At 46.0% G+C, this 21,022-nt stretch overlaps 1 protein-coding gene across 1 annotated transcript; it reads right to left on the reverse strand.

Moving 5' to 3' along the window:
- snrpd2 (small nuclear ribonucleoprotein D2 polypeptide) lies at positions 1–3,397 on the reverse strand. Its single transcript, XM_064975028.1, has 3 exons — positions 3,284–3,397; positions 2,746–2,925; positions 1–429 (listed from the first exon to the last, which is right to left on the reverse strand). Coding segments are annotated over exons 1-3 (357 nt in total). The 5' UTR covers positions 3,286–3,397; the 3' UTR covers positions 1–254.
- Positions 3,398–21,022: the final 17,625 nt, after the last annotated feature.

Consider the following 21,022-nt stretch of genomic DNA (forward strand, 5'->3'; position numbering starts at 1 on the left):
TACCATACTTCTCGTCTTTTATTATTAAAATGAAAAACTAAATTAGCGCCCTAAACAAAATAGAACGTCAGAAATAATCTTAATCAGCAATCCAAAGTGTGAACTTGGTATCATTTTCTCACATTCAATTCTAAACACACAGCTCAGATTCCTCTCGGTTCCAAAACAAAACCTTATTTTCACATAATGACAGCCCATCCACTGCATGCCATCATCTCTTTGACAAAGACAGCTGAGGTGGGCAAATTAACAGTTTATTTCCCTGTGATGAGGGGGTTTCTCAGCACCACGATCACCGAGTCTCCTCTCAGGAACATCTTGGAGACATAACGGTCCTTGTTTACTGGTTTGGACTTCTTCTTGCCCTTGCCACTCTTGGGCACTTCTGTCCACATCTCCTTCACATTCTCCAGGACCATGTTGCAGTGTCTGCATTGAGAGGGGAATACAAATGTATACAGTTAACCAAAAAAGTATTAAGAATCGAGTCTTTGGGGGGGATATGGGTAACATGTGATAACAAAATGCACACATTATCTTGTCTTTATATTTGTTGGACATTTGTGGTTAACCATATAACTCCAATTGATGACTTCCCAACTATTTTTTTTTATTTAACCAGGTAAGCTAGTTGAGAACAAGTTCTCATTTGCAACTCGACCTGGCCAAGATAAAGCATAGCAGTGTGAACAGACAACACAGAGTTACACATGGAATAAACAAAACATACAGTCAATAATACAGTAGAAAACAAAGTCTATATACAGTGAGTGCAAATTAAGTCAAATAAGGGAGTTAAGGCAATAAATAGGCCATGGTGGCGAAGTAATTACAATATGGCAATTAAACACTGGAATGGTAAATGTGCAAAAGATGGATGTGCAAGTAGAGATACTGTGGTGCAAAAGGAGCAAAATAAATAAATACAGTATGTGAATGAGGTAGATAGATGAGGAGCAAAATAAATAAATACAGTATGGGGATGAGGTAGATAGATGGGCTGTATACAGATGGGCTATGAACAGGTGCAGTGATCTGTGAGCTGCATTGACAGCTGGTTCTTAAAGCTAATGAGGGAGATGGGAATCTCCAGCTTCAGTGATTTTTGCAGTTCGTTCCAGTCAGTGGCAGCAGAGAACTGGAAGGAAAGGCGACCAAAGGAGGAAATGGCTTTGGGGGTGACCAGTGAGATATACCTACTGAAGCGCGTGCTACGGGTGGGTGCTGCTATGGTGACAAGCGAGCTGAGATAGGGCGGGGCTTTACCTAGCAGAGACTTGAAGATAACCTGTAGCCAGTGGGTTTGGTGACGAGTATGAAGCGAGGGCCAGCCAACGAGAGCGTACAGGTCGCAGTGGTGGGTAGTATATGGGGCTTTGGTGACAAAACAGATGGCACTGTGATAAACTACATCCAGTTTGCTGAGTACAGTGTTGGAGGCTATTTTATAGATGACATCGCCGAAGTCAAGGATCGGTAGGATGGTCAGTTTTACGAGGGTATGTTTGGCAGCATGAGTGAAGGAAGCTTTGTTTCGAAATAGGAAGCCGTTTCTAGATTTAATTTTTGATTGGAGATGCTTAATGTGAGTCTGGAAGGAGAGTTTACAGTCTAGCCAGACACCTAGGTAGTTGTAGTTATCCACGTATTCTAAGTCAGAGCCGTCCAGAGTAGTGATGCTGGATGGGCGGGCAGGTGCGGGCAATGATCGGTTGAATAGCATGCATTTAGTTTTATTTGCGTTTAAGAGCAAGTTGGAGGCCACGGAAGGAGAGTTGTATGGCATTGAAGCGCGTCTGGAGGTTAGTTAACACAGTGTCCAAAGAAGGGCCAGAAGTTTACAGAATGTTGTCGTCTGCGTAGAAGTGGATCTGAGAATCACCAGCAGCAAGAGCAACATCATTGACGTATACAGAGAAGAGAGTCAGCCCGAGAATTGAACCCTGTGACACCCCCATAGAGACTGCCAAAGGTCCGGACAACAGGCCCTCCGATTTGACACACTGAGCTCCATCAGAGAAGTAGTTGGTGAACCAGGCAAGGCAATCATTTGAGAAACCAAGGCTGTTGAGTCTGCCAATAAGAATGTGGTGATTGACAGAGTCGAAAGCCTTGGCCAGGTCGATGAATACAGCTGCACAGTAGTGTCTCTTATCGATGCCGGTTATGATATCGTTAAGGACCTTGAGCGTGGCTGAGGTGAACCCATGACCAGCTCGGAAACCAGATTGTATAGCGGAGAAGGTACGATGTGATTCAAAATGGTCAGTAATCGGTTTGTTAACTTGGCTTTCGAATACCTTAAGAGATGCAGGGTAGGATAGATATAGGTCTGTAGCAGTTTGGGTCTAGAGTGTCTCCCCTTTGAAGAGGGGGATGACCGCGGCAGCTTTCCAATCTTTGGGAATCTCAGACGATACGAAAGAGAGATTTAACAGGCTAATAATAGGGGTTGCAACAATTTCGGCAGATAATTTTAGAAAGAGAGGGTCCAGATTGTCTAGCCCGGCTGATTTGTAGCGGTCCAGATTTTGCAGCTCTTTCAGAACATCAGCTATCTGGATATGGGTGAAGGAGAAATGGTGGGGGCTTGGGCGGGTTGCTGTGGAGGGTGCCGGGCAGTTGACCTGGGTAGGGGTAGCAGGTGGAAAGCATGGCCAGCCGTAGAGAAATGCTTATTGAAATTCTCAATTATAGTGGATTTGTCGGCTTGTGGAAACTACAGTGGCCTAGCTACATAAATACCTGTCAAATGCCTTGACACGGCCAAGCAGCTTCTTGTTGTTTCGGCAGTTGACGAGGACCTGTGTGTTGTTTTTGACAGACTGCGTGAGCACAGACAGGGGCCCAGTATTAAACTCCTCCTCCTCCCGCTTCTGGAGCTCCTCAGGAGTCATCTCAGACTTGGGTTTATTTAACAGGCTCCTGGAAGGATTATTGAGGATACTTATTGTTAAGAGTTAAACTCCAGGCAATTCAAATATTGTTGATCGAGATGATGATGGAGACTTGACAAAACTAAAGTTAATTCAGACCAACAGTTAGCTGCTAACAAAGTGGAAAACTGTTTTACATGAAGTGTATTAGCTTGTTGGCTGATAAGTTCCTAGGTTTATTATGGTTAGCTAGCTAGAGTAGTTACTATCGCTAGTAACGTTAGGTCATCATACACTATCGTTAACCAGCTAGCCAAATTTAACCACAATTCTTTCCACAGTGATGAGGCTCTGTTTAACTGTATATAAACAATGCACACATTGGTCATTTAAAGTAAGTTACTTACATATTTTCTTCAGCGAATGGCGATTTTAGCAGGAAACCAAGCTAGTAAATATGTTATGCCTGCTTCTTTAATCTCCAACGCCACACTCGTGTGTTCTCTGTACATCAACTTCTTCTTCTTCTTTGGTGTAAGGGCAGTTGGCATTCAATTTTGTTGTATTACCGCCACCTACTAGACTGGAGTATAACTCCCTTATACTTTGCTTGAAAAATAAATCAACAAATACCCTACCATCTAACTCTACACTCAACAAAAACCCACCACCATACTCCACTATTTAATCTATCAAGTCCTACCTCAGGCCAAAAGCCTTAAAAGACAGGACACCACTACACAACACACCCTGTAACTCTGACATCAAGTCTCGTACACCCAAATTTCTCTCTGCATCTGCCACTACAACCTACATTTTCTGTGACTTAAGTTCTATCCCTGCAGTACAGTTGATAGCCATTGCTATAAATGCAAAAAATCCAATCTTACTAAAACATACATCACTTGTTGGCCTATCCCTCTGTACTGGGTCCTATGGGCCCTAGTTTTGTCGCACCTTGACTACTGTTCAGTCATGTGGTCAGGTGCCACAAAAAGGGACTTTAGTACCACAAAAAAGGGAAAATTGCAATTGGCTGAGAACAGGGCAGCACTGCTGGTCCTTGGATAGAGAGCTAATATTAATAATAAGCATGTCAGTCTCTCCTGGCTCAAAGTGGAGGAGAGATTGACTTCATCGCTACTTGTATTTATGAGAGTTATTGACATGTTGAATGCACTGATCTGTCTGTTTGAACTACTGGCACACAGCTCGGACACCTATTCATACCCCACAAGACATGCAACAAGAGGTCTCTTCACAATCCCCAAGTCCAGAACAGGCTATTGGAGCTGCACAATACTACATAGAGCCATGACTACATGGAACTCTATTCCACATCAAGTAACTGATGCTAGCAGTAAAAAACACATCTTTAAAAAAACACGTCTGATGGAACAGCAGGGACTGTGAAGCAACACAAACATAGGCACATACACATGCATACACACAATAACATACACACTATATACACACATACACATGGATTTAGTACTGTAGATATATGGTAGTGGTGGAGCGGGGGGCACACATTGCCTGAGGGCACACAGTGTGTTGGGAAATCTGTGAATAATTTGTAATGTTTTTAAAATGGTATAAACTGCCTCCATTTTGCTGGACCCCAGGAAGAGTTGCCAAGGCAGCAGCTAATGGGAATCCAGAATAATTACAAAAATATAAATACTGGTACAGATCTTCTACTCACACCACTCCTTTCAGGAACCCTCCCATTCGACCCATCTTTCTCTGCCTTCGTCACTGCCTCAGCATACGACAACTTCTGCACTACTCTAACCCTGGGAATCTCAACCTGCCTCTCTTAGTGATAATGAATTTTACAAAAGACTTCCTAAGGACCCTACTAATCAATCAAGTCTCTGATCCACGATAAATTGTGAACATTTTTGAATGAAGGGGAAATTACAAAGATAGAATATGAGAATATGAAAATTGACTACCCAACCACACTTGTCATATAAGCTTTACCCAAAATTCACAAGAGCATGACACCCCCTATACCAGGCAGTGGTGTAAAGTACTTAAGTAGAAATACTTAAGTCGTTTTGGGGGTATCTGTACTTTACTTTACTATTTATATTTTGGGCAACTTTTACTTTTACTTCACTACATTCCTAAAGAAAATAATGTACATTTTACTCCATACATTTTCCATGACATCCAAAAGTACTCGTTACATTTTGAAGGCTTAACAGGACAGGAAAATTGTCCTATTCACACACTTATCAAGAGAACATCCCTGGTCATCCCTACTGTCTCTGATCGGGCGGACTAACTAAACACAAAAGCATCTTTTGTAAATTATGTCTGAGTGTTGGGGTGTGCCCCTGGCTTTCCAAACATTTTAAAAACAAAAAAATGGTGCTGTCTGCTTTGCTTAATATAAGTAATTTGAAATGATTAATATTTTTACATTTGATACTTAAGAATATCTAGAACCAAATACTTTTAGACAAATGGTATTTTACTGGGTGACTTCTACTTTTACTTGAGTAACTTTCCATTAAGGCATCTATGCTTTTACTCAAGTATGACAATTGGGTACTTTTTCCACCACTGATACCAGGCAGGCCCATTGTAGTAACAGATCTCTGAGAGAGAATATCTTTACCTTTAAAGACCATTTTGTGAAACCCTGGGCAATCTCTCTCCCCATGTATTTTTTGTAACCTTTATTTATTTAACTAGGCAAGTGGTCTGATACTCCTTACATTTCAATATTATTGCTTGCACAGTGCTCCTTGGGATGTTTCAAGCTTGGGAAATCTTTTTGTATCCAAATCCGGCTTTAAACTTCTTCACAACAGTATCTCGGACCTGCCTGGTGTGTTCCTTGTTCTTCATGATGCTCTCTGCGCTTTTAACGGACCTCTGAGACTATCACAGTGCAGGTGCATTTATACGGAGACTTGATTACACACAGATGGATTGTATTTATCATCATTAGTCATTTAGGTCAACATTGGATCATTCAGAGATCCTCACTGAACTTCGGGAGAGAGTTTGCTGCACTAAAAGTAAAGGGGCTGAATAATTTTGCACGCCCAATTTTTCAGTTTTTGATTTGTTAAAAAAGTTTGAAATATCCAATAAATGTCGTTCCACTTCATGATTGTGTCCCACTTGTTGTTGATTCTTCACAAAAAAATACAGTTTTATATCTTTATGTTTGAAGCCTGAAATGTGGCAAAAGGTCGCAAAGTTCAAGGGGGCCGAATACTTTTGCAAGGCACTGTACATCCCCATCAGTGCAGCCTAAAGGCCTTCAAGCTCTACGTCAAGGAACATCCCCCTAATGCTCTTCCCAGCACCAATTGTGCTGTGGACTTGGCTGATCTGTACTAACTTGGCTGATCTTGTACTATCCTCCAACAATTTTCTCTTCAAAGGATACTTTTTCTTCCAGACCAAAGGGACAAAGATGGGGAGTACTATGGCTCCTAATTATGTTAACATATATCTAGGAATGTCTGAAAAACATGTGGTGCTGAATCCAGACCTTAACCCCTTTCTCTTCAATATTATCCTAATTTGGAGATATGTGGATTATGTTTTTGTGATTTATACAGGGACCCAGGAAGAACTCTTGGAATTCCATGCCTATCTAAACTATGAATGAGCACCTTCGTTTCATCATTAACTAGTTTTCTTGATGTGATGGTTATTAAAGACAAAATCTCCCTCTACAGATCCCTATAGGAAACGTACAGACAGGAACACCCTCCTTAGAGGTGGCAGCTTTCATCCACATACACTTATTAAAAGTCTCACTGTCAATTCAGCCGCATCAGAAGAATATGCAGCTCTGATGCTTCCTACCAGAAACAGACCATGGACCTCACACAAAGGTTTAAGAAAAGGGGGTACAAAGACAATTGGGTGAAACATGCCCAAGTTCAAGAAAAATCAGAACATGTCCCCTCTGGCTTCACACAAAACTCACCATTGAGGAAGCCATTTAAGGACATTATCAGGAAGCACTAGTACAATTGAAACCCATCTTTAAATATCCCTCACGTTTGTTCTCTAAAAGACCCCCAAAAACGTGAAGACAAGGTTCTGAAGGGAAATTACAAATGTGGCCAATGTGCAGTTTCACCTACAAATGGGACTCACTGACCCACCCCAGCAAAGAACAAAGATATAAGATCAATGGCCTGATTACCGGCATGTCCATCAATGTTGTTAACATGTTGAAATGTCCTTGTGGTCTGTCTTACATAGGGAACACCGGTAGAAGCCTTAAGACCCGGATCAGTGAGCACCGCAGCAATATATGGACAGGTGAGACAAAACATCCGGTTGCTATTTCTTTTGTACAAGTTCGACATCCTATTAGTTCACTGAGATACATTGGAATAGAAATTGTCAAGATGTCATGCAGGGGAGGTTTGAGAGGAAACTTCTTCAAAGGGAATCTTTCTGGATCTACAGGCTCAACACACTGTCTCCTCTTGGCCTTTACTAGGAGTTTGAGTTAAAAAACGTTTTTATAGTTTTAAAATGTCCAAATTATTGTGTTTTTATCCAAATTGAATATTGTGTGTATGTACAGTTGAAGTCGAGGGAAGTGTAAATACACTTAGGTTGGAGTCATTGAAACTTTTCAATCACTCCACAAGTTTCTTGTTAACAAACTATAGTTTTGGAAAGTCGGTTAGAACATCTGCTTTGTGCATGACACAAGTAATTTTTCCAACAATTGTTTACAGACAGATTATTTCACTTATAAATCACTGTATAACAATTCCAGTGGGTCAGAAGTTTACATACACTAAGTTGACTGTGCATCTAAACTACTTGGAAAATTCCAGAAAATGATGTCATGGCTTTAGAAGCTTCTGATATGCCAACTGACACCATTTGAGTCAATTGGAGGTGTATCTGTGGATGTATATCAAGGCCTACCTTCAAACTCAGTGCCTCTTTGCTTGACATCATGGGAAAATCTAAAGAAATCAGCCAAGGCCTGACTTACCTAGTTAAATAAAGGTAAAAATAAAATTTAAAAAAAAGTCTGGTTCATCCTTGGGAGCAATTTCCAAACGCCTGACGGTACCACGTTCATCTGTACAAACAATAGTACACAAGTATAAACCCCATGGGACCACGCAGCTGTCATACCACTCAGGAAGGAGACGCGTTCTGATTCCTAGAGATGAACGTAGTTTGGTGCAAAAAGTGTAAATCAATCCCAGAACAACAGCAAAGGACCTTGTGAAGATGCTGGGGGAAACAGGTATCTATATCAACAGTAAAACGAGTCCTATATCGACATAACCTGAAAGGCCGCTCAGCAAGGAAGAAGCCTCTGCTCCAAAACCGCCATAAAAAAGCCAGACTACGGTTTGCAACTGCACATGGGGACAAAGATCATATTCCATAGTAACATCTGACAAACATATCTAAAGACATCGGTGTCTTTAGATCAGCAGGAAACTTTGTGGAAATTAATATTTCTGTCATTCTCAAAACATTTGGCCACGACTGTACATATTGATCACTTTTCTTGTGTATGATCATATATTTTGATACATTGAATGTTAATATTGTGAATCTGTTATATGTTTATACCTCCTGTTTTAGAAAGTAATGTCACTGAGTACTGCCCCTATATACAGTGCATTCAGGAAGTATTCAGACATTTACATTTACATTTAAGTCATTTGGCAGACGCTCTTATCCAGAGCGACTTACAAATTGGTGAATTCACCTTATGACATCCAGTGGAACAGCCACTTTACAATAGTGCATCTAAATCATTTAAGGGGGGGGTGAGAAGGATTACTTTATCCTATCCTAGGTATTCCTTAAAGAGGTGGGGTTTCAGGTGTCTCCGGAAGGTGGTGATTGACTCCGCTGTCCTGGCGTCGTGAGGGAGTTTGTTCCACCATTGGGGGGCCAGAGCAGCGAACAGTTTTGACTGGGCTGAGCGGGAACTGTACTTCCTCAGTGGTAGGGAGGCGAGCAGGCCAGAGGTGGATGAACGCAGTGCCCTTGTTTGGGTGTAGGGCCTGATCAGAGCCTGGAGGTACTGCGGTGCCGTTCCCCTCACAGCTCCGTAGGCAAGCACCATGGTCTTGTAGCGGATGCGAGCTTCAACTGGAAGCCAGTGGAGAGCGGAGGAGTGGGATGACGTGAGAGAACTTGGGAAGGTTGAACACCAGACGGGCTGCGGCGTTCTGGATGAGTTGGAGGGGTTTAATGGCACAGGCAGGGAGCCCAGCCAACAGCGAGTTGCAGTAATCCAGACGGGAGATGACAAGTGCCTGGATTAGGACCTGCGCCGCTTCCTGTGTGAGGCAGGGTCGTACTCTGCGGATATTGTAGAGCATGAACCAACAGGAACGGGCCACCGCCTTGATGTTAGTTGAGAACGACAGGGTGTTGTCCAGGATCACGCCAAGGTTCTTAGCGCTCTGGGAGGAGGACACAATGGAGTTTTCAACCGTGATGGCAAGATCATGGAACGGGCAGTCCTTCCCCGGGAGGAAGACCCTTTGACTTTTTCCATACTTTTTCTACATCTTCAGTAATCTATACACAATACCCCATAATGACAAAGCGAAAAAGGTTTTTATGATTTTTAGCGAATGTATTAAAATTTTAAAACATAAATATTTACATAACTATTCAGACCATTGGCTATTAGACTCAAAATTGAGCTCAGGTGCATCCTGTTTCCATTGGCCATCCTTGCCATATTTCTACAACTTGATTGGAGTCCACCTGTGGTAAATTCAATTGATTGTACATGATTTGGAAAGGCACACCTGTCTATATAAGGTCCCACTGTTGACAGTGCATGTCAGAACAAAAACCACGCCATGAGGTCAAAGGAATTGTCCGTAGAGCTCCGAGAGAGGATTGTGTCGAGGAACCTGATGGTCACTCTGACAGAGCTCTAGAGTTCCTCTGTGGAGAAAATTCCAGAAGGACAACCACCTCTGCAGCACTCCACCAATCAGGCCTTTATGGTAGAGTGGCCAGACAGAAGCCACTCCTCAGTAAAAGGCACATGACAGCCCACTTGAAGTTTGCCAAAAGGCACCTAAAGACTCAGACCATGAGAAACAAGATTCTCTGGTCTGATGAAACCAAGATTGAACTCTTTAGCCTGAATACCAAGCGCCACACCTGGAGGAAACCTGGCACCATCCCTCCGGTGAAGCATGGTAGTGGAAGCCTCATGAAGTGGGGATGAATGGAGCAAAGTTCAGAGAGATCCTTGATGAAAACCTGCTCCAGAGCGCTCAGGACCTCAGACTGGGGCAAAGGTTCACCTTCCAACAGAACAACAACACTAATTACTATGGCAGACCAGGGGGTTTGGTCAAGATGTTTACACAGATCAGACAGTGACAGAGTTGGATTATCTCGGTTTCAAGGATGTTTATTTAAATAGCAAGCAAAAATAAAATAATAGGTCTCCCACAGGAAACCCTCTCCAGGGTACCGTCTTCTGGACTCCGGGTCTTGCTGCATCCTGTGGGGAACAAAACGGAGCTCCCTCCGTTATCCCTGGGACTGAGCATGACTATACAGGAGTAACCTCTCTTCCCCCAGTCCCCTCTCCGTGTGCTGCCCTTTTGGCAGCTTTCTTGTAAGCTTCCGGATTAGAGTCCCGCACCTTGAAAGCTCTACCCTTTAGCTCAGTGCGAATGTTGCCTGTAATCCATGGCTTCTGGTTGGGGTATGTGCGTACAGTCACTGTGGGGACGACGTCCTCGATGCACTTATTGATAAAGCCAGTGACTGATGTGCCATAGGAAGAATCCTGGAACATGTTCCAGTCTGTGATAGCAAAACAGTCCTGTAGTTTAGCATCTGCTTCATCTGACAACTTATTTTATAGACCGAGTCACTGGTGCTTCCTGCTTTAATTTTTGCTTGTAAGCAGAAATCAGGAGGATAGAGTTGTGGTCGGATTTACCAAATGGAGGCCGCGGGAGAGCTTTGTATGCGTGCGTCTCTGTGTGTGGAGTACAGGTGGTCTAGAATTCTTTTCCCTCTGGTTGCACATTTAACATGTTGATGGAAATTTGGTAGAATCGATTTAAGTTTCCCTGCATTAAAGTCAACGGCCACTAGGAGCGTCACCTCTGGGTGAGTGCTTTCCTGTTTACTTATTTCCTTATACAGCTGACTGAGTGCGGTCTTAGTGCCAGCATCTGTCTGTGGTGGCAAATAAACAGCCACAAAAAGTATAGCTGAAAACTCTCTAGGCAAGTAGTGTGGCCGGCAATTTATCACAATATACTCTACTTCAGGCGAGCAAAATCGGGAGACTTTCTTAGATTTCCTGCACCAGCTGTTGTTTACAAATAGGCACAGACCACCCCCCCCTCATCTTACTGGAGTGTGCTGTTCTATCTTGCCAGTGCAGCGTGTATCCCGCTAGCTGAATATCCATGTCGTCATTCAGTCACGATTCCGTGAAACGTAGGATATTACAGTTTTTGATGTCTCGTTGGTAGGATATTCGTGAACGTACCTCGTCTAGTTTATTGTCCAATGATTGCACGTTGGCGAGTGGTATTGACGGTAACGGCAGCTTTCCCAGTTGCCTTATTCGGCTCCTGACCAAGCATCCGGCTCTTTGTCCTCTGTACCTGTGTCGCTTCCTCTTGCAAAAACGTAGATGTCGGCCCTTCCGGGTTTTTAGAGGATGTCTTGTGCGTCTTGTTTGTTGAAGAAAAAAATCTTTGTCTAATCTGAGCTGAGTGATCGCTTTCTTGATATCCAGAAGCTCTTTTTTGCTGTAAGATATGGTTGCAGATACATTATGTACAAAATAAGTTACAAATAACGCGAAAAAAACAGTGCCGCGAACAGCGAACAATCTCGTCCCATTGAGAGAGGTACCGGCACCTCCGGGACAGCACCAAACATAGTCTGGCAGTTCCCTTGTGGCGTCACAATATTGGCCCATACGGTTTTATACCACTTTGTGTCACCGTGGACACAGGCATCTCCCTACCACGTTCAGTCCGCTAATTCAGCAGGCTCGTGGTTACAAGCGCAACCATACTTCCGGAGTCTAATAGAGCTTCCATGTCGTGTCCGTCAACCTTCACCGTGACCATGAGTGCTGTTTATTTATGGTGCGCCCAACAGGAGGTGACGTAGATCACTGCATGGCCCACCTCGCTTCCGGGACTTGCTGATTGCATCGACTCCTCTCGAGCCGGGCAATTCCAGTCAAGGTGCCCCCGGGCGCCATGCTCAAAACACCTGGGCTCGGGGGGATGCGTCAGCCACGAACCTCCAGTTGTGGAACAGTTGGGCACGATGGGCCAGGCTGTACCCATAGCGGCAGAGTATCTCCTGTTTGAGTCCGTCATAGTTAGCCGCCTGTTTGTCGGTAAGGTCCCACTTCAGCCTTGGCAATCCTTCCCGTAGTGCTGTCCGTTCAAATGTACAGAGGTAGGTTTTGATGTCGTCGTCTTGTTAGCGTGCTTGTTGGGACCGGATGAACTGAGCTATTAACTCGTCCATGCTGATTCTGTGTAAATGTCAACCCTGATCTGACCACCTTATCAGACTACCCGCATTCTCCACCACTTGTGGCAGACTAGGGGGGTTTGGTCAAGACATTTACACAGATCAGACACTGTCACGACTTCCGTCGAAGTTGGTCCCTCTCCTTGTTCGGGCGTTGTTCTAGCCATCGATGATCAATTTCTAATTTTCCATTGGTTTTGTCTTGTCTCACATCACACCTGGTTTCAATCCCGACATTACATGTTGTGTATTTAATCCTCTGTGTTATCTCATGTCTTTGTTGGTGATTGTTCGTTGTATGTATTGGTGCTAAGTATGTTATGGTGTGCGACGGGTTTTGTACCCACTTTTGTATATGTTGGTTTTCTGAGTTTTTGAGCATTTATTAAATAACTCTGTTAATACCAAGTTCGTTCTCCTGCGCCTGACTTCCCTACCACCAGCATGCACCCCATTACAGAATCACCAACCGTATTATGGAGTCAGCAGGACAAGGTACCCCAGCCATAGAGGTGGAGGAGCGCGTCCAGGAACATGCAGCAATGCTTCACCATCTTGGCATCACCATGGACCTCGTTGTTCTTACTATGGACCGCTGGGAGAGACAGGGAGTTCTTCCAGCGCCTCCACCAGCACAACCGGGGTCTCTCCCGAGTGCCCCGTTTCCACCTGGTTCCAGTGGGAATCGTCTCTCCCTTCTCCAGGAGTACGACGAAGAGGCTGCAGGCTGCCGGGGATTCCTACTTCAACTGGAGCTATACCTGGCGACCGTTCACCAGGCTCCATCGGACCGTGAGAGGGTGTCATCCCTCGTCTCGTGCCTCACCGGGAAAACCCTGGAGTGGGCCAACGCCGTGTGGAGAGAGGGAGATGCGGCGTTGGACCAGTTTGAGGAGTGCAGCGTTGGACCAGTTTGAGGTGAATGCCTCTACCATCTGAGGCAGGAGACGAGGAGCGCCCAGGAGTTCACACTAGAGTTTAGGATCCTGGCTGCCGGCGCGGGATGTAACAACAGGGCCCTGATCGATCATTACCGCTGCAGTCTGTGCGAGGACGTCAGTCGGGAGCAGGCCTGCAGAGACACCACTCTCACATTTGACCAGCTGATGGACCTGTCCATCCGGCTGGGCAACCTGCTGGCTACTCGTGGACATTCAGATCGGGGTCTAGTGGTTCCATCATCCCGCACCCCCTCTCCGATACCCATGGAGCTGGGAGGGGTGGTGCGCAGGGAGACCGGAGGGGGTTCCCGCTCGTGCAGTATCTGTGGCCGCAGAGGTCACACTGCCTGTTGGTGCCGGGTGGGTTCCTCTGGGTATCGAGGCAGCAGGCAGGGCGCTCTGGCGTCACCCCAGGTGAGCTGGCAGCATCCTCACCCAGAGTCCTCTGTTGCACATATGTTTGTATCTGTCACTTTTCCTGAGTTTTCCCTGCATTCCCAGCATAAGGCGCTCATCGATTCAGGCGCGGCTGGGAACTTCATTGATAGAGCTTTAGCCCATAGTTTAGGGATCCCCATTTTTCCCGTGGATGTGCCTTTCCCCGTTCACGCCTTAGATAGTCGACCATTAGGGTCAGGGTTGATTAGGGAGGTCACCACTCCTTTGGGCATGGTGACGCAGGGGGTCATACGGAGAGAATTAGTCTCTTCCTTATTAACTCTCCTGCGTTTCCCGTGGTGCTGGGCCTACCCTGGTTAGCTTGTCATAACCCCACTGTTTTTTGACCACAGAGGGCTCTCGCGGGGTGGTCACGAGAGTGCTCAGGTAGGTGTTTAGGGGTTTCCATTGGTGCTACTACGGTGGACAGTCCAGACCAGCTCTCCACCGTGCGCATTGCTACTGAATATGCCGATTTGGCTCTCGCCTTCTCCAAAAAGAAGGCGACTCAATTACCACCTCATCGACGGGCGATTATGCGATAGATCTCCTGGTAGACGCTGCACTTCCGAGGAGTCGCATATATCCACACTCACAGGCGGAGATGTAGGCTATGGAAACATATGTCTCCGAATCCCTGCGTCAGGGGTACATTCGGTCCTCCACTTCACCCGTCTCCTCAGGTTTTTTTTGTGAAGAAGAAGGAGGGAGGTCTGTGTCAGGGTCTAAATCAGATCACAGTGAGGTATAGTTACCCGCTACCGCTCATATGCACAGCGATAGAGTCAATGCACGGGGCGCACTTCTTCACCAAACTAGATCTCAGGAGTACTTACAATCTGGTGTGTATCATGGAGGGAGACGAGTGGAAGACGGCTTTCAGTACCATCTCTGAGCACTATGAGTACCTCGTCATGCCGTATGGGTTGATGAATGCGCCATCAGTCTTCCAAGCTTTTGTAGACGAGATTTTCAGGGGTCTGCACGGGCAGGGTGTAATGGTGTATATTGATGACATTTTGATATACTCAGATGCTTGCGCTGAGCATGTGTCCCTGTGCGCAGAGTGCTTGGTCGCCTGTTGGAGCATGACCTGTACGTCAAGGCTGAGAAATGCCTGTTCTTCCAACAGTCCGTCTCCTTCCTAGGGTATCGCATTTCCATGTCAGGGGTGGAGATGGAGAGTGACCGCATTGCAGCCGTGCGTAATTGGCCAACTCCCACCACGGTAAAGGAGGTGCAGCGATTTTTAGGGTTTGCCAACTACTACCGGAGGTTTATTCAGGGTTTTGGTCAGGTAGCGGCTCCCATTACCTCACTGCTGAAGGGGGGCCGGAGTTCTTTCAGTGGTCAGCTGACGCCGACAGGGCTTTTAGGCACCTGAGGGCTCTGTTTACCTTGGCCCATCCCTCTTTGGCGTTCATAGTGGAGGTCGATGCGTCTGAGGCTGGGATAGGAGCTGTGATCTCTCAGCGCTCGGGTACGCCACCGAAGCTCCACCCCTGTGCCTTCTTCTCAAAGAAGCTCAGCCCTGCGGAGTGAAACAATGATGTGGGGGACCGGGAGCTGTTGGCCTTTCTCATCTGGACTGACCACCGCAGTACATCCAGGCGGTGAGGAGACTGAACCCTCGCCAGCCAAGGTGGGCCATGTTTTTCACCCGTTTTGTGTTTACCCTTTCCTACAGACGAGGCTCCCAGAATGTTAAGGCAGACGCATTGTCCCGGCTGTATGACACAGAGGAGCAGCCCATGGATCCCACTCCCATACTCCCCGCCTCTTGCCTGGTGGCGCCGGTAGTGTGGGAGCTGGACGTGGACATTGAGTGGGCGTCACGTGCAGAGCGCGCTCCCATCCAGTGGTCAGCTGGGCGCCTGTATGTTCTGTCCGCGACCGGCTGATCTATTGGGCCCACACGTCACCCTCCTCTGGTCATCCTGGGATCGGTCGGACGGTGTGCTGTCTTAGTGGGAAGTACTGGTGGCCAACTTTGGCTAAGGACGTGAGGGTTTATATTTCCTCCTGCTCGGTGTGCGCCCAGTGTAAGGCTCCTAGGAACCTGCCCAGAGGTAAGTTACAACCCTTACCTGTTCCACAACGGCCGTGGTCGCACCTGTCGGTGGATTTCATAACCGATCTTCCACCTTCACAGGGTAACACCACGATCCTGGTCATTGGGGATCGTTTTTCTAAGTCCTGTTGTCTCCTCCCTTTGCCCGGTCTCCCAACGGCCCTACAAACTGTGGAGGCCCTGTTTTCTCACGTCTTCTGGCACTACGGGGTGCCTGAGGATATAGTGTCTGATCGGGGTCCCCAGTTCACATCGAGGGTCTGGAGGGCGTTTATGGAACGTCTGGGGGTCTCGGTCAGCCTTACCTCAGGTTTTCCCCCTGAGAGTAATGGGCATGTGGAGAGAGTTAACCAGGATGTGGGTAGGTTTCTGAGGTCTTATTGCCAGGACCAGCCAGGGGAGTGGGCAGCATTCGTTCCCTTGGCAGAGATGGCCCAGAACTCCTCCACTAACCTCTCTCCCTTCCAGTGTGTACTGGGGTATCAGCCAGTTCTGGCTCCTTTGCATCAGAGTCAGACCGAGGCTCCTGTGGTCCCACCGGAGGACCGGGTCTGGCTCTCTACCCGAAACCTGCCCCTCCGCCTGCCCTGTCGGAAGCTGGGTCCGCTGTTTGTGGGGCCATTTAAAGTTCTGAGGAGAGTGAACGAGGTATGTTATAGGTTACAGCTTCCTCCCGATTACTGCATTAACCCCTCGTTCCATGTGTCTCTCCTCAGGCTAGTGGTGGCTGGCCCGCTCCAGGAGTCTGAGGTGCGGGAGGTCCCTCCGCCCCCTCTGGACATCGAGGGGGCCCCGGCGTACTCTGTTTGTTCCATACTGGATTCGAGACGTTGGGCGAGGAGCCTTCAGTACCTTATGGACTGAGAGGGGTATGGTCCGGAGGAGAGATGCTGGGTTCCGGTGGAGGATGTGTTGGATCCTTCTATGCTGCGAGAGTTCCACCGTCTCCAACTGGATCGCCCTGCGCCTTGCCCTCCGGGTCGTCCCTGAGGTCTGTGTCGACGTGCTGCTGGAGCCGCGCGTCAGGGGGGGTACTGTCTGGACTTCCGCCGAAGTTGGTCCCGCTCCTTGTTTGGGCGGTGTTCGGCGGTCGAAGTCACCGACCTTCTAGACATCGCTGATCCATTTTTCATTTTCGATTGATTTTGTCTTGTCTCACATCACACCTGGTTACAATCCCATCATTACATGTTGTGTATTTAACCGTCTGTTTTACCTGTCTTTGTCTGTGATTGTTCGTTGTATGTATTGGTGCTAAGTATGTTACGGTGTGCGATGGGTTTTGTACCCACTTTCTTTATTTTGTATATGTTGGTTTTCGGAGTTTGTGAGCATTTATTAAATAATTCTGTTTATACCAAGTTCGTTCTCCTGCGCCTGACTTCCCTGCCACCAGCACGCACCCCATTACAGACACGGACAGTCGGATTAGCCGGGTTCAAGGATGTTTATTTAAATAACAAACATAAAGATAACAATAGGTTTCTCCCAGGAGACACTCTCAGGGATACCATCTTCTGGGCTTGCTGTATCCTGCGGGGAACAATACTGAGCTCCCTCCGTTATCCCTGGGACTGAGCATGACTATACTGAAGTAACCTCTCTTCCCCCAGTCCCCTCTCCGTGTGCTGCCCTTCTGGCAGCTTTATGGGACACGTCCAGCTGGTGAGCAATCAGCCCCTTGATTACTCACCAACCACAATCAGTCCCAATTAGTCCTGGCCTGAGAGCCCGTTGAGACCTGGCACATCCAGCAGAGGGAGCCATCCCCTCGTAATGTATACTCTGTCTCTCACCAGGACTCAACGAGTCTCCCCCTGGTGGCTGACCTGCTATATGCCACAGTACATAGTCAAGACAACGCAGGAGTGGCTTCGGGACAAGTCTCTGAATGTCCTTGAGTGGCCCAGCCAAAGCCCGGACTTGGACCCGATCTAACATCGCTGGAGAGACCTGAAAATAGCTGTGCAGCAAAACTCCCCATCCAACATGACAGAGCTTGAGAGGATCTGCAGATAAGAATGGGAGAAACACCTCAAATACAGGTGTGCCAAGCTTGTAGGGTCATACCCAAGAAGACTCGAGGCTGTAATCTCTGCCAAAGGTGCTTCAACAAAGTACTGAGTAAAGGGTCTGAATGCTTATGTAAATGTGATATTTACGTGTTTTCCTTTTAATAAATTAGCAAACATTTCTAATTTTTTGTTGTTGTCCTTATGTCATTATGCGGAAAGTATCTGGATGTGCGTATATTCTTCATCTTTTGTACATGACACCTACAATACTACACATTCCTTTGTCTCATGCCCTTCTGCACACTTCTCCAACCTAGAAACACCATCCTGTCTGCATCGCACCAAATGACGAGCATCACAAACACCGGGAATCTTCCCCTTCAGTTGGTCAACTTCATATTTACCGCTACCCCAGTTATCGCTCCTTTTAATGGTGCCCTTTTCTTGAGAGCAAAACAATTCACGTCTCTTGTCCCCATTACTTTAACACAGGGTGTCTGCTCCCTCTGACCAGCAGAAACACAAACCATTATCACCAGATAACTTCTGGTTACCTTTACTGATTCCACACCACCTAACTCTGTTTTCACCCACCCTGAAAACACAAATGGATCAGCCAAAAGGCAAGGGTTCACTTTTCCCAAAAATGTCCCTCCTAGCGTCACAGACTCATCTTCATCCTGACACTCGGCACAAGCCTCTGGCTCCGAGAACTTAGTCTGTACAAAGGCTTCCGGGTCTCGTTAAAATGTCTTTCTGATACATTATATGGAGAAACTCTAACCCATTATGGGTTATACTTAGGACACACAGCAGATTCCCTAAAAACATGGCACTTCGACACAGCTACGACCGGAAGTTACTTTTTCGTAGCAGGTTAGGAGAATTAGGTTAAGGATAGGAAAAGTGTTAGGGTTAGCGAAAATGCTCTCCTAACCTGCTATGAAAAGTCACTTCCGGTCGTAGCTGTATCGAAGTGGCATGTTTTTAGGTCCGGGATACATTGAGCTTTAAGCTACATATCAGTGCCCACTGCAAATATTGGCAGACACAGACCCAATGTAACTCTGTTGTAGACCTCTTGGTGACAGAGATGAGAGTGAACGCGTGTGAGAGACAGAGATGTACATTATCTGCACAGTACTGAGACATAGGGAGATTGGCTTACTGGCGAGAGACACGCAGGCGCCTGGGGGGGAGATACATCCACCAACCATTTCACAGGGTGGCTCCTCTACCTTGGGAGGGCACATGCTAGGGGATAATCACACCCACAGTGTGCTGATTTGGGAGGCCCAAATTTGGGATTGATTTACAAAGCTTGACTATCATTATGAAACATACACCCTCTACCTGTCTCAGCCAAACAGCTTACATAGGCCCCTTTTCACTCACTCTCTTCCTTAATGGGGGAGCCTGTCATAAATCCCAGATTAATTCTTACAGAGAGGGTGGGATTACTTGGGATTACTGACTGTTAGCTGTCCATACACCCGTGTGTGTGTGCGTGTGTGTGTGTGTGTGTGTGTGTGTGTGTGTGTGTGTGTGTGTGTGTGTGTGTGTGTGTGTGTGTGTGTGTGTGTGTGTGTGTGTGTGTGTGTGTGTGTGTGTGTGTGGATTTGTATTTGTGTGCGGTCTAGCTACACAGTCTTGGTGAGCACAAGCTGCCCTTGAGTGCACAGACACATCTTGAGGCCTGCCTCAGTCCCTCTCCTCATGCTGATTTACTCTCTGCCCTGTGGTACTGTGAGTCTGCTGGCTGGGTGATTTAGAGGTGTGGGATTATTATCAATGCCTGTCAGAGGATGGCTGTTATTTATTACTGAATTCACAGCAAACAGGATTGTATTACAGTTGCCCCAGGACACACAAAGCCCCATTCTGTACTAGCTTACTTGTTGATTCACTCTCTATCTTGCTCTAAGTGGTTATACCACAATTACTCATGTGCGTAATGAAAATGTTTTTATAATCTTTGTATCTAGATCCTAAGTTTGCCAACAGTGTTGGTGTAAGGTTACATGAAACATCCTAAGAGCAGTATCCTGGTCTAACCGCAGCCGACTGTGTTTGAGACTGGGCTGTCTAGGAAAGGTGGCTACAGTCCACATAAAGCCTCTTTTGTTTGATAGAGGCACACTTCCAGAAATCTGTCCTTATCTGTGTCCTCACACATCTATTTTTATTAAATTATATCTCGAATGAGCCCCAAGAAAGGTAAGGAAAAGTTCATCAGGCGGTGATGTCATGTGCAGGCGAAACAGTAGAAGTAGTTCAATGAGATCAGCTAGGCTATGATGTCTATCTCTCTCTCCCTATACATCTCAGTCAAGGCTCTGCATGCCCTTTATCACACTGACACGTCTGTAGTTTCAGATTTGAACTTTTGATGATCTTAAAGTCCCAGTGCAGTCACAAAACGTGATTTCACCGTGTTTTATATTTATTTCCACAATATGAAGTAGGAATAATACTGTGAAATTGTGAAAATTATGATAATACTATTTTATTGTAAGAGCTGTTTGAAAAGACCACCTGAAATTTCAGCCTGTTCTGGTGGGATAGAGTTTTGACCTTCCATGGTGACATCACCATGTGGTAAATAAGTTAATAGAACAATAAGAAAGAGAGTTCAAAACCTCTCTGACACTAACAGCTAGTTTTCATTTTTCCCTCCCCACTCCCAGACAGTCCCATAAAAATTATTGCTTGAGAAATTGCTCTTTGCTCAGAAGCTATTTTTTTTAATTATTTTTGACCATTTAAATTTAAAACAATCATAGTAAGGTACTTAATTGTTACCCAGATATTGAGATGAAAACAGCTGCATTGGAACTCTTTCAGATACAGCAGCATGGCTATTTGTGGTGGTAACAGTGGGTTTCATCAGCAGGTGCTAATGAAGTTTCTGTTTAAATATGACCATGAGTGTTGAGCTCAGCTATTGAATGGACTGGGGGAATGTGTGTGTGTCCTGCATGCATGTGTGAGTGCTATTTGGATGCAGCTGGATTCCTTCTGGACTCATTGACACTCTCTTCCTGTTCCTTAAGTATCACATAACCGGCTGTTATGTTTTGAATGCATATGTAATACAACTCATCCCTTTTATATCACTATTTTTGTTTTTATTGCACACACATTATAAAATGGATCAAA

Source organism: Oncorhynchus masou, chromosome 9, assembly GCF_036934945.1.
Source record: "Oncorhynchus masou masou isolate Uvic2021 chromosome 9, UVic_Omas_1.1, whole genome shotgun sequence".
In the NCBI taxonomy this organism is placed as follows: Eukaryota; Metazoa; Chordata; class Actinopteri; order Salmoniformes; family Salmonidae; genus Oncorhynchus; species Oncorhynchus masou.